At 43.6% G+C, this 15154-nt stretch overlaps 1 protein-coding gene across 1 annotated transcript in view; it reads right to left on the reverse strand.

Moving 5' to 3' along the window:
* Window positions 1-15154, reverse strand: part of LOC144168688 (uncharacterized) — a 204908-nt gene that overhangs the window by 18382 nt on the left and 171372 nt on the right. Inside the window, exons 7-8 of the mRNA XM_077697621.1 lie at window positions 12884-13023; window positions 11223-11343 (exon numbers count right to left, since the gene is read on the reverse strand). Coding sequence (XP_077553747.1) covers window positions 11223-11343; window positions 12884-13023 — 261 coding nt within the window. The remainder of the gene's footprint in view (window positions 1-11222; window positions 11344-12883; window positions 13024-15154) is intronic.

Genomic DNA, 15154 nt, shown 5'->3' on the forward strand with positions numbered 1-15154 from the left:
TTTTGCAAAAGCCTTCGACCGCGTACCTCACAATGACCTGATTCGCAAGCTAACTTCTCTTGGTATTCCTCCTAATTTATTAAGCTGGATTAAGCGCTTTTTAATGGGACGCATGCAGTTCACGTCAGCTAATAACTGTCAATCAGCATTTGCTAAGGTAACATCCAGCGTGCCGCAAGGTGCCGGTTTATCGCCCCTTCTGTTCCTCATCTATATTAATGACTTACCGGCTAACATTAAATCTAATATCCGACTTTTCGCTGACGAATGCGTCATCTACACCGTCATCAATAGCCCTGATGATGCTAATAAGCTACAACGCGACCTCGACTCAATTGCTTCATGGTGCGATAAATGGCTCATGCCCCTAAACATACATAAGTGCAAATAATTATGATTTACCCGTGAATGTGGCGTACTTAATAATAATAATAATATTTATTAGTCAAACAGAAGTCATGTACATAATCAGGCCTACCTAAGCCGCAACGGGCTTGTCAGGCAGAGCCTGGCAGGCGACAAGCGTTAAAAAAAAAATTATATATGTTACAGTACGCAGTACCAACCAAGAACAGATAACCATTCGGTATTCCCGAAATCTCTGCAAAGCACTAGCGCATGCGCCTTAAAGCCTTTTTCAGTTTATATTTCGAGGCATGCGCAAAAAAGTCAGATGGCAAAGTGTTAAATATAGCTGGCACATAATAACGGCGTGTTCTTTTTCCGTACCTTGTGGAACAACGAGGAATTGCGTAACGTTGCTTCGGTCTCAGGGACCGAGCAGGAGTGTAACACGTTTTGAATGTATTAATCCAAAAATGTTTTAAGATAACGGTTTCATTTAGGAGCGAGGTAAAATCGGGCAACATCAAGGTTTTGAATACATTGTCATCTTTCTCCATACACAAGTCATATGCAATGGTACGCAGCAAAAAACGCAAAATGGAATTGACTCGTTCTATCCAACGTAAAGAACAGTGACCATATACTGTAATACCGTACCTAAGCACACTATAACAAAGGGAATGTACAATGACTTGAAGGAAGAACTTGTACAATGAAGGGAATGTACTTGCCAACATATATTCTATTAACACCGTGCCCATCGCTTCCGTATCATGCTACAAATATCTTGGCGTCCACTTGACTTCATCGCTATCCTGGACCACCCACATCGATTCCATCTGCTCTACAACATCCCGTACACTCGGCTACCTTCGACGCAACCTCAAGTGCGCATCCCCCGACGTGAAAAAACTAGCTTTCATCAACTTCGTACGACATAAACTTGAATATGCTTCAGCAATCTGGCATCCTTCACAAGCCTACCTAACAACTAAATTAAAGTCCATCCAAAATCGTGCAGCTCGCTTCATATCTTCGCAATACTCACACAAAACCAGCGTTACCGAGCTAAAACACTCTCTTTCCCTCCCAACTCTTGAATCCCGCCGCTCGATCACCCGCCTATGCCTTCTTCACCGCTTCTACTATCATTCACGCTCAAGACATCAATTGCTCCAATCTGCACACAGAACTTCATCGCGCATAAATCACAGCAGACCCATTGCACGTATAAATGGCCGGACGGCAGCATTTACCACCTCATTTTTTTCGAATGCAATAGCTCTCTGGAATGCCTTACCGGATGGCTCCGCATCATGCGCCGACAGGGAAACGTTCCGTGCAAAGCTGAACGAACATTTTTTCAAGCATCTCTCCTGATAATTTCAACTACTCCGTGTTTATCACTTATCGTTTTAGAATTGTACTTAGTTTTGCTCTGCAATTGTTTAACATATGTAAAGCATAGTTTACCCTTTTTTATTTTGTTCTAGTTTGTTCATGTGATTTCTGATTCCTGCCTCCTGTGTAAACGTATTTGCTTTTATTTATTTATTTGCTTTTTTCTGTTGAACATTGTACCCTATCTTGTCGCTTGTCCCCCCTTATGTAATGCCTTCGGGCCCTTAAGGGCGAAATAAATGAAATGAAATGAAATGAAGGGCGTGATGGTGAATAAAATTCAAGTAGTTTACGTTGCAGCACATCATAGACTATTTCGGCTATGAAACACATATAATAGCCACGTCTCATCAATACTTAAAGCCCCTAAAGCAGCCATCGACGCTTCTGCCGTGATGTTTTGCTATCGCTTTGCCACCTCCGTGGCCTGGCCACCACCCACGCAACATCTATTTATTTATTTTATTTATTGCTTGGTTTGTTTATTTATTAATGCATTTATTTTTATTTGTTTATGGACACACTGCTAGCTTGATTGCCAGGCAATAAGCAAGAGTGGGCGGCAGACGCGGCGCAGGCTACAGCGTATTCATCCTGCGTCCTATTCTTGCAGATTTATCGTGCGCGCGGTCCACATGTGGTTTTTGGCTACCTCGAGCAGGCAAGAAAAAAAATCGCCGGCCAACTAGCGACGTCAAGCCCACGTGACCTGGCGTTCCCATTGGAAGGCGCACTGGGAGATTTGCGGCCGCACGGCGCACCCTACGCTACCTATAAAGGTCGGGACTGCGCAAGGATCCTGACTTGGGCGGCAGACGCGGCATTGGCTACAGCGTATTCATCCTTCGTCCTGTTCTTGCAGGTTTGCATTTTACCACTCCCACTAATTCGCCATCTTGTTCTCTGTGCCGCTACGCTGCTGCCCATGTAGCTTGGCGAAATGAGTAACGCTGACGACAATTGTTACCTTCACTGTGACTTGGCTATCAGCCAGGATGACTCTTTTGCTGTTTGTAGTGAATGTTTATGTTCGTACCACTTGGGACCATGTTCGGGGATTGCGGAAAATACTTTCAAGTCCAGATCAGAATCTACAAAGAAGCAGTGGCGATGCCCACTGTGCAGAGGGACCAAGCAGAAAAAAACAGTTGACTACGCATCTCTTACTGCAATAGCTGAGCTACGGGAGAAAGTGAACACAATGCAGGAAACACTGACCAGTCTTGAAGCAAGTGTTCAGCCCGTTTCGGACAAGTATGATGAAATATTAACTAGACTTCACCAACAGGAAAAGGAAATGATTGAGACGAAACAGCGTATTGCGGGAATTGAATCTGTCCAAGGCAAAGAGCAAATCAGCTGCATAAAGAAAGACCTTGATGAACTTGCATGGCAGAACAGAAAGTTGAATATCAAGTTTCACGGGTTGCGAAAGACAGATAAGGAAGACCTACTGGCTAAAGTAAATGAAATCGCGGAAACACTTGAGGTTCCCGAGCTGACGCCGAGTGACGTCACTCATGCCCATTGCTTGCCTTCTAAGCCCGATAAAACGCCTGCTGTAATCGTGCGTTTCGCTCTGCAGGCTTCAAGGAACGCCTGGTTCGAAGCTCGGAAAAAAACTAAAAGCGACTGAAAGTGATGTGTACATTCAGGCAAATATTACCTAGCAAACGAGAACGCTACTGGGCACAAGAAAAGAATTTCCGTTTCGTTTGGCACAACAACGGCAAAGTTTTGATCCGGCGCAATGAAGGCGACCGAGCCATTGTTGTAAGATCGAAACACGACTTAGAAACCATGACGTAGATCTATTGCAGCAGTTTAGTTTTTCTTACCACCTACTTACATGTATCGAAGCGTTTCGCGTTGAAATGGCCGAGATGCGTGAAAGTATGAAATTATTGAATGAGATCTGTGAAGGCGCGAAGAAGGAAAACGGAAATTTGATCAAAGAAAACAAGTCCCTGAAGGTTAAAAACAAGGAGTTGGCTAAACGTCTGAGCGAACTTGAGCAATATTCACGCTCTAACAACGTGGAAATAAGAGGAGTGCCTGTCCGAAAGGATGAGAACTGCCTTGAGATCGTGCAGGAAATCGGGAACAAAGCAAATTGCCCTATCGGGGCAGCAGACATTGACATCGTTCATCGTGTCCCTGTCAAAAACGGAATACCACACATAATTGCTCGATTCTGCACGAGAGCCAAGAGGGCCGATTTCTGTGGAAAAGCACGGAAGGCACGTTTAAACACTTCCGACATTGGAATTCAATCTCAAAAAGACGAACCCATTTTTATCAACGACCACCTCACTCCAGAAAAAAAAACGACTGTTCGCGCAGGCTCTGACCCTAAAGAAAGAAAAAAACTGGAAATACCTCTGGACAGACAACGGTGTTATCAAGGCCAGGAAAACCGACGACAGTAAAGTGCATCGCATCACTGACACGGATGACCCGACAATCATATCGTAGGCATGCCAACTGGTTAAGGAGCACTTTTGGTTTCATTATGGCTTCCGATGTCCTCTCTTGCGCTGAAGCAAAACAACTTCTTGAGCAATCACCCGCATTCTCGCTCGTGCATCTAAACACTCGTAGCCTGCGTAGGCATTATGACGACCTTGTAGCCTTCCTTTCCATTGTCGAACACTCATTTTCCGTTATTTGCCTATCAGAGACGTGGCTGTCGGCAGAAGAAGGGGATCTATATGCTTTGCCAGGCTATGAATCTGAATATTGTCACCGTGTCACAAATCGTGGTGGCGGATCTGCAGTACTAATAACTTCATCAATACCCTACAAGCGCCGCCAGGATCTGTTCTTTGACAATATTAATTGTGAGTCTGTTTGGCTTGAAGTAGAAGCTTCTGCTCTACCATTGAACAATCGCCATACAATCATTGCATCCATCTACCGTTCCCCCTCATCCTCGAATTCCGAGTTTTGCCTGCAGCTTGAAAGAATCCTTGCTACTCTAACCATGGAAAACAAAAACATTATTATTTGCGGTGACGTGAACATAAATATCCTTGATACAAACAATCCAGTTTGTTTGGAATATGTTAGTTGTTTTCTTAGTTTTGGCCTACATTCTCTAATTCACTCTCCGACTAGAAGTGATATGAATGGGTCTAACACATTAATCGACCATGTACTGTCGAATATCTTTGCTGATTTTAAGTCCGGGGTTATTGACTATTTATTTACCGACCACTATCCTGTATTTTTCTGTCTTGATGCCTGTATTCCCACAAAAAATAAGCACAATACCAAGACTGTATTCAATTCAGCGGAATTTGTTGAGAGAGTGCGTAGTGCTGACAGGGACTTTGTTGCACGAGAACAATGTGGCGAGGTAGCGTTTGATAAATTTTCGGCAAAAATAAGCGCACTCATTGCAGAATGCTCAACCACAAGCACCGTCACACATTGGTTTCGTACGCCTAGAAACCCATGGATTACTCCTGGTCTCTTGCATTCCATATCTAAAAAAGAAAACATGCGGAAAAAATTAAAATCTCAGCCTTCAAACAGCTCTCTAAAAACACGCTTAAAAAGATGTTCAAATCTACTTTCAATGCTGCTCAAGAGGGCCAAGCGCGAGTATTATGAAAAGCAAATAGAAAAGAACGGTACTGATACCAGGAAGAACTGGCAGTTAATAAAAAAATTCTTGAACAGCAATGAGACCGCGTGTTTATCAAAAATAACGCTTGATGGACGTTCCCTTACTGAGCCACTCGATATCGCTAATGCTTTCAGTGATACGTTTGCATCAAATTCCGCCGATTCACTAGTTGACCTTCCTTTTCCAATTCTATCTCGTTCCCCTCAGTCTTTTTATTTACGTCCGACATCTGCAGACGAAGTCTTTCAAATTATGTCATCTCTTAAAACCAAAGGGCCAGGCTTAGATTCCATTCACCCGTCTAGGATGAAGCTCGTGGCACGTGAACTGTCTCCTATTTTAGCTGAAATAATTAACAAGTTGTTTAAAGCAGGTGCATTTCCTGATGCTTTAAAAGTAGGAAAAATAACGCCTGTTTTCAAAAAAGGTGATCGTTTATCAACTAATAATTACCGTCCGATTTGTGTACTTCCTTTCTTTAGCAAAGTAATCGAAAAGCTTTTTTACTTGCGTTTGATGTCCTATCTGCTTAAATTTAACCTACTCTCTTCCCACCAATTTGGTTTTCGACCTGGCTACTCGACAGAGCTCGCCTTGCTCAGCTTTACTGACCAAATTAAACAAGCCATAGACGATGGTTTACTTACTGGAGCAGTTTTTATTGACCTCACTAAGGCTTTCGACACAATTAACCACCGAATCCTTCTACGTAAACTTGAGTCTTTCGGAATTGTGGGTCCCCCTTTGCAGTTCATTCGTGGTTATTTAACAAATCGATCACAGGTAGTTTATGTCAATAACATTGCGTCATCTGCTAAACCGGTTACCATGGGCGTCCCTCAAGGTTCAATCTTAGGCCCTCTTCTATTCCTACTTTTTATTAACGACTTACCTAGTTCCCTTAAACATACTAACTGTCTTCTATACGCCGATGACACTACTATTTTCACATCCAAGAAAACAAGTGCTGAACTTGAAAGAAGCTTAAACTCCGATATCTCTAATATTTATCAATGGTGTGTTAACAATCATCTTTATATAAATCCCTCAAAAACTACATTTGTAGTGTCTTCATCCGCACAAAACACCTTTCCTACACCAGTTTCCGTATCTCTTAACAACCACATTATTTCTGTATCGGATCACGTGAAGTTCTTAGGCGTAGTACTAGACAAACATTTGAAATATAACTATCATGTACTCTCAATATTAAAAAAAGCGTCTTTTGGTATTCATGTTCTTATTAAAGCCCGCCCTTATTTTCAGCCACGCATTATTTTATCATTATACTACGCCTATATTCACAGCCATTTTTCCTATTGCATTTCATCCTGGGGTAATACATATGCCAGTCACCTAGAGCCCCTTCAACATCTTCAGAAGCGGGCACTACGTCTGATCGCCTTCGCTCCATTTCAATCGCCTTCTACGCCACTCTTTATTCATTTTTCCGTGCTTCCAATTAATCATTTATTCACTCTAAAGTTAGCTATATTGATGTACCGCCTTATTTATCATCGTCTATGTATTTCAGGGCTATCCACGCAACATCTTGTCAATACTAATAACACCAGATTTTCAGCCTGTCACAATTTCCTTCTCCCTAAAGTGCGTACCAATTATGGAAAACTAACTCTTAAATTTACAGGTGTATCCGTCTGGAATAACATACCACTTGAAATAAAGTTATGTCCCACGTTCTATTCGTTTCGCAAACTGTTTAAAAAGTACCTGATCACAAAACGTGTTGTTTTCTAAACTCTACTATCGCGCAATGCTTCTAATTTATACCATGTTAGTATCTTTTCTACTTACCATAGCACGTGCTGTTACACGGAAATTTTCTTGCCTTGTTTTTATGAAATGTTACCCATTCTTTGTTTAATTTGTACAAAGTGTTTTCACTGCTTGCTGCGTTTTTATTGCACTAGACTTATTCTCTAACGGAGGTCTCCCCGACAGTTTTCTAACTTCGGGACCTCCTCTGTACTGTAACATTTTATTCATGTAAATGTATACATTCCTGAAATAAAGTTTGATTGATTGATTTGATTGATGTCACCCCCGATACCTTACGTACCCATCTCGGGAAAGCCCATCTAGCTGGACTCAATTTTTTTCATTTAAATGCGCAGTCTGCGACAAACAAGCGTATATCCTTGGAAATATTTTTTACCCAGATTGCATTTCAGTTTGACGTCATCCTGTTATCAGAAACGTGGTTTACAACTGACGAAGATGTATATATAATCCCAGGACACAATGTTTTCTTTTTAAATCGCCCCTCTCGCCGAGGTGGAGGAGTATCTATGCTCATCAAAGATATTTAACAGTGTGATATGATACCAGCTTTCACGTGCTCGAATTACGACTATGAAATATTGTCTGCAAAACTGAACGGCTACGTCATTTCTGTTCTTTACCGCCCTCCGTCTGGTTCACACGTTTTGCTATTGAGTTATGTTGAACGTTTTTTCGATTACTGCGCCAACAACAAGCTTAAGATGATTGGTGGTGGCGATTTTAATATCGAGATGTCTTCTCATGGTAGCATAACAAACGAGATGACTTGGTTACTTCAAAGTTTCAACTTAACCAATGTTATAAACTTTCCAACACGAGTAACTGCAACCACTTCAACGCTCATCGACTTTTTTCTTATAGGTACGGATACTACGAATATTAAGGATGGTGTTATAGCTTGCGATCTGAGCGTTCACTTACCTATATTCATGGCAATCGAACGACACTATAGAGTTAAAAACCCGCCGGTTAAAGCAAGACATTTTTCGTCCGAAAACTTCGATCACTTTAGAAATGATGTTCTAGAAATCGATTGGATGGACGTCTGTAACGCCACAATGCTTCCACTGCAATAAATACCTTCATCAAAAAAATTAAGCACCTGTACGATCAATGTTTTCCCTACAAAGAGTTTACCACCTCCCGAAAGATCCGTAAACCCTGGATAACTAGACACCTACTCGCTAAAATAAAAAAGAAAGACGTCATGTATACAAACTTTCTCTCCCACGGTACACCAGAACTTCTAATAGAATACAAAAAATTTCGCAATAGCCTTAACAAGAAAATTCGTTGCGCTAGAAACGAGTATTTCAATAACATATTTACAGAATGTAGTCACAATACGATGGCAACCTGGAAAAAGATAGGATCACTCTTGGCACCAATGCACCTCCAACACAGTATCGGAAATCAACATTAATGGTAAAAAATTAACAGGTTGTGATGAGGCAAACGCCTTCAACGAATATCTTGTGAGAACATTGTCCTCACCGGTATTACTCAATAACACGCGAACGATGGAGAATTCTTGTTCCAACTCAGTATTTCTAGCCCCAGTAACGGAGGCCGAGGTATTTTCAACAATTATCCAGCTGCGAAACAGCAACAGTTCCGATCCTTTTGATTTTAAGCTCCACCCTAACAAACTTATTGCTGACATAATTTCCCGCCCCCTGACGAGTATATTGAACCTGGGTTTTTCTACTGGTACTTTTCCAGCAAATTTGCAAACCGCGAAAGTAATCTTACTGTACAAGAAAGGGGACAAAAACAGTGTTGGGAACTATAGGCCCATATCAATTTTACCGATTATCTCGAAAGTCCTTGAAAAAGATTTGTATTCTCGGCTCGCATCCTTTACAGATAAACAAAAATACTATCAGATGCTCAGTTTGGTTTCCGTAAACACAGGTCTACTGAACTGGCGTTATTTGCGCAGAAGGAATTCATTGTCCGCAAAATCGAAGACAGAAAATTCATACTTGGAATATTTATAGACTTCTCGAAGGCTTTTGACTCGCTTAACCGAAAGTTGCTAATTAAGAAATTAGAATTATACGGTATTCGTGGTAGGGCTCTTGAGGTTATTGAATCATACCTTGGCAACCGCCAGCAATATGTAAACATAAATAACTCGCCGTCTTTAACAAAGCCAATATGCCTTGGCATACAACCAGGAAGCATATTAGGTCCCTATTTATTCAACATTTTCATAAACGACGTTGTGTTAATCAGCTCTTCCGTAAAATTTATAATCTACTCGGATGACACGAGTTTGTTTTTAGCCGATGAAAACTGCACAGATCTCATTAGCCGAGGCAATAAGATTCTATCTAAATTGTGTGAACGGGCTTCGTCGAATGGCCTAATAATAAACCGTGAAAAAACCAAAGCTATTATTTTCCGAACTAAAGGCAAACAAATAAATCCAATAAATAACTTGCATATCGATGGCCGTCCCATAGAAGTAGTGAAAAGTTTCAAAACTCTTGGCGTGATATTCACAGAGCATGTGCTCTGGGATTTGCAAACAGACCGGGTAGCAATGAAGCTTTCTTGAGTAATAGGACTTCTTTATCGAAATTGCGAGTTAATTCCCATTAAATCAAGGTTTATTATATACCATGGATAACTTCAATGATGTATTAGCTATTGTTTTTTAGTATGGGGTGCCACTACAATGTCAAACATCTCGACACTTTCCCGACTGCAGAATAAAGTAATCAAAATAATAACCAATACTCGAATGGATTACTTGGTTGGTACTTTACTGAAACAATTCGAGTTAATTGAGGTACAAAAACTGTTCGACTATCGCCTCTGTAAAGCATTAATAAACGAGCGAATCCATAACACAAATACATTACTTAACTCCGCCAACTTGACTCGAAATAATTCTGTGTACAGCGTGAGAAACTTTGAACGCTGGTTTGTACCTACCAGCAGGACTAACTATGGGAATAATATGCTCAGCTCCATAACACCGAGATTACTCAACACTCTATATAAAAATTGTGTCGACATAGCAAATGTAACCCCAAAGAACGTGTTAGCAGTGTTTCTTATGTGATGCTCACCTTACTGCATTTTCGTTACCTGCATTGCCCCTGCACTGTATTTTATAGAGTACCGTTTTTTTCTCTTGCTATATATGCATACCGTCGGGCCGTTTTCTGTTTGTATTGCGATTGTTTCTTTGTGTATTTTACTGCAATATTACGTTTTCTATATCCAGAATGTACTACTTACACTAGTTGCAATCAAATGATGAACATGAAATTATTTGCTGCTGTATTTGCGTTGTACACACTGTTGTCCAGGTCCAGGGGGTTGAAGCTTTCTCAAGCTGCAGTAGTGAAGCTTTTCTCCAACCCCCTGATGTACTCGTACATGAAATAATCTGAATCTGAATCTGAATCTGAAGGTGGTGCAACAGCATTCACCAAAGTGAGAGCGAGGAGAAAGACAGATCTATTGAGTAGACAACGGAAAATATATACTATACAATATCGACATAGTTATGCACACACTTGTAGGTGCTTAAGGGGTAGTTACAAGGCGTGGTAATTAGAATCTTGTGCCAGCATTTTAAAAAGGTAGGGCCACAACGTACTCGCCGCAAAGTAAAACAACAGAGAAGCAGTTCGCAACATTTTTAACGCAATACAAACCGTAAAAACACGACTAAGGCATTTTTTTAGGGACGCAAGTACACAGTTTGAGTCAACTGTGTTTAAAGGTAAAACATTAAAATCAGCTGCTGTGCGTGGGAAAAAAGGACTGTTTGAAAGCATCTGTACATGAAAAATCCTCGACGTTTTTTTTAGTGGTATGACCGTGTTGAGCGCCGTTGGATCGGTTCATGTTCTTAGTTTTAGGTATGCCGAGTTTACCATTGTTTTATAGCGGCGCTGACGAGTTGAAGCCCTCATAAATACTGAGTTTTATCAGATTTCTTTTAATACAGTTTTCCGTGTGTTCATTGGACTAAGAGGAACAGGTGCTTGAACTGGAAAAATGCCGTAAGATGGTCCTTCACCTGCAGTCCCTCTCGAGCCTTCGAGTGCCAAAGAGATAGACCGTGATGGAGCCAACATGGTTGTCAGTAGAGCACTTTTTGAAGTGATGACCGTTCCATGATTTGTAGCTGAATATTAGGTCTGCAGAAGAAAGAGAAAAGAAACTTGATCAACAAAACGTATCGCTCGTGGTTCCCTATTTTGTCTACGAGCAGAATATTCTTGCACGTTTTCTTGCATTGCTGCCAATTTCGCTCAAAGGAGAAAGCCTGTGATCGGCCGTTCTGCTTGCCTAGAGATTTGAGCAGCAAAGGCGCACAGGAGCGGAAGGCGGCGCTGCCCATCAGTATGTTCCGGTGGGGTCGAGCAGCCTCCCCACCCACTACCCCAGGAAAATCAAGCAATCGCAGCTGGCACTAATGATGGGAGGATTCAACGCAAACGTAAGCACATGAACGGACGGGTAACACATGAACCTAGAAACAGGAGCGACATACCCGTACTGGTACTGCAGCCGGACAAACGGATGCGGTAGGCCGAAAAATCTTTAAAAAAATTGCGCCATTTCCACGAAGTGAATGATGATGAGAGGGGCGAAGCTAAAATGCTTATCGGCGAAACCGTGAAACATTGTTATAGGTCTTCTTGACGGCGCGCACCATCTGAATGAGTGAAGGGCAAAAGGCGCGTTCGTAGCCATGCTCGCGTCTCGGTTTGTAGCGCAGTGGGAATTGCGCCAAGTACCCCGCGTCGCAGCCAGAGAGTCGTGGGATCGAAACCGGGCGCCGCCGCGTCAAGACAACCACTCCTCGCTCGCAAAGCTTGAAACTCCCCACCGCACCGTTGACAAGCCCGTCGAAGACGTCGATGTTTGTGGTGATTATGTAGGGCTTGTTTGGGACGATGACAATCTCCATGGGTAAGTTGGCGAATTCGGTGTGTGACATTTTAGCCACCTTGGCCGTCGCCTTCTGCAGAGCGTCTTGTGTCCCGTACCCCCGGTACGTGTCTTGAGCTCGCAGGCGACGAACGACAACCTCTTCTTCTTCCTCTCCTCCTTGTTGGGTAGCAACGAACGCGTTGAACGTTTTGACCTCTTCGGCCAATCTTTGGTTGCCCAATCCCTAGGGGGATATCTGCCGCAATCATCATCGTGGTGCCGTGCAGCAACGAGCAGCAACGAGGGACGGGACAGGGCCCGAGCAAGAGGAGCTTCGCCCCTAAAATAAAATGAATGATGATGATCGCGCCTCATTTGATGCCTGAAAAAAATAAACTTCACAGAAGCACTGCAGCTGACTGGTCCGATTTAGGCCAGGCAACATTGAAGATAATTTTCTGGAAAATAAATACATTCACGCATTTATTAATGCCCTTTTAGCATGAGAACTCTGTTTGCCAACGTTTTTGGTTAAGCGTAACACCATAACTGTTCTTTACAGTAATGAACACGCTCAGCTAGAACAGCGCTAGAACAGTGGTTTGGGCTAGTTGGTGCATACTAACTGTAATTCAAAACAGCGCAAAAAGACGGGACAAGAAACGACGACCCACGGCGACACACGGGAACCAACTAGGTGCTAGTCAGCGCCGTTGTCGTCGTTTCGTGTCCCGTTTTTTGCGCTGTTTTGAATTTCCGTCAGCTACAACAGGTGAGCATAAAAGCAGCGTTTCCACTCACTTCGGAAAAGCGTCCCGTTCTTCTCACAGAGCGTCGCTTGCGCCACGTCCATAGCTTCTTCCATCCGCCGAATGGTGTCTTTGTCAGCGGAGCGGCAGGAGTCAAGTACATTGTGCTGGTGGCACTGTGCCCTCGTCCTTCTGAAGAGAGGCCAATCCAAGTAGACGGTGTGAATTCCCCCAACGAAATCAATGAAAACAGGAAGTAACAGCACTATCAATACTAATAGCCGAGTCGTTCAATACTGTTCTGGTCACGAAACTTTTGCGCCACTCCATAGAGAGCTGATATGCTGCCTGGAACGGCCGCTACGCGGCGCAGACTTTCGTAAGGGGGCTGTCGCTGCCGGCGCAGTCCTGCTGTCGTGCTGTTGAGCCCGCATCAGTGGCAGCGGCGGCAACCCGAAGGCACTGTGTGCAGGCAGCGAGTGGCGTTCCCCGCAACAAAGTTTCTGTCGTCAGTGTCACACAAACTTCATGTGCCATTGTACAGTGTACAGCTGTCGTCAGAAGTAACTGGAACACGTCTTATAAATTTATAGGAATTTCTTCCTCCGGAAACTGCGTGGTGCATTGCTGTGCGCTTAGAGGAGTCCTCCTTAATCACGACCGGCTTTATAGGTAGCGACCTGCCCATCGCTGCCGGCGACAATGGGAGCCAGCGTGCCAAAAAATTGCCTTCTAGCGTCTAGGGAAGGCGCGCTTCGTATGTGGAGCTATGTTTAATCCCCAAATTCGCCTGCTTCACTTCACTCGCAGTGGGGCCTCTGGGTGCTCGCATAAAATGTAGCGGTCGTACCAATCAATGCCGATTGTACCGATCACTACCTATAATACCGCTCAGCAAAAAGAGGTCACGGTTATGTCTTTCCCTGTTCCTTAGTCGTGAAAACGCCGACATACACCGGTAAACCACAGAGCTACCATGTGCGCCTGCTCGACTAGCGTTCTTCATTTTCAAGCATTTTTGTTCGTGTAAACACGCGAAAACTTTTATCAACTCCGCTTTGCGTCGAGGAGCTGTCGTTCGACGTGAAGCGCGTCTATGCGCTGGCAAAAGTTCACAGGGGAGGCTGGAATACCTATACACACCCACAACGCGCCATTATGTACGTGGAAGTGCCGTCATACTTGCAGAAACCCGTAAATGTTTTTCAGCGAAGGGAGCACTTTCAACGGCGACATTTTCAGCGGCGCTGTGGCGTTTTAACTATAACTTACAGCCACGTTTGTAGAAGCTCCATTGGGGTGGCTTACAAGACCAGCAAATGGCTAAGTTGAGTATGGCAGCCGTCTTAGGTCAATGCTTGCAGTGCGAACCACATCTTCGGGATATCTTTTGGGATCCACTGCCCCCGTACCGAAGCAATCGGAACCTGGTGACAAAAATTGCCTGCCGGGCTTGGTAAGCTGCACGCAACAAAACACCATCGCGTACGCTGTGTTCATAGAAAGTATGACCAAAAGAAGAATTCCAGCATCTTCCAGAATATCCGTTAGCGAACGCATCTGTTTTGGTTGGGTTTGTCGCCGAGCCCGGCCTACACCGTCTGTAACCTATAATCATTGCGCAAGCTTAACGGGACGAGATGTCCTTCTCTCTCCCTGCTAAATTTCCGCTGTCTCATCGTAATGAATGTATACGAACTAGCCGAGTTCTCGACCTTGTGTTAACCTACAACCTCGGCATCACTCACTGCGGCTACTTTTTCAAGACTTACTATTCATGCTGCTGCTACAATGCCATTTAGAAGCTGAATTCCAAGACTGCGCGGGAAATTTCTGACGCACGCCACTTTTTGTTGTTTTACTCGTGCTATGCGTCGTGATCCAATAGGAATTACCCGCCCGCCAAGTGCTTCTTCCTGTTTTTCCTCTTCTTTTGGTGCACTATGTGAAACAGTGCGCGCTAACTACTTCTTTCGGCTCATTTTGTTCTCTTGCATGCTATACAAGACAACATGCTGAATAATTCTCTTTGCTTCAATCTTTCAGATGTATGCCCGCTATCAGACATGCGGAACGCCATGGAACGCGTTAACAAAGGGTAAGCAGCTGTAGACAGTTGTTTGCGGACGACATTCGGGCGGGTGCGCGTACGGTGGACGCCTGCCGGGAGTGGCGTGTTTCCAAACGCTTCGCTGCGCAGAGCACCCACCTGACATGTGCGATGTCACTGCGCGCGCTATTCTTTTGAGCGCCTGCTGCGCCTGCTAAAACAAGCCCCCGTCCGGGCTCTGTAGCCTCGATGTAAAGTACTGAGTACTGGCGC

This window comes from Haemaphysalis longicornis, unplaced genomic scaffold (genome assembly GCF_048455015.1).
Source record: "Haemaphysalis longicornis isolate Haplotype H1 unplaced genomic scaffold, Haemaphysalis longicornis Haplotype H1 scaffold_2, whole genome shotgun sequence".
NCBI lineage: Eukaryota > Metazoa > Arthropoda > Arachnida > Ixodida > Ixodidae > Haemaphysalis > Haemaphysalis longicornis.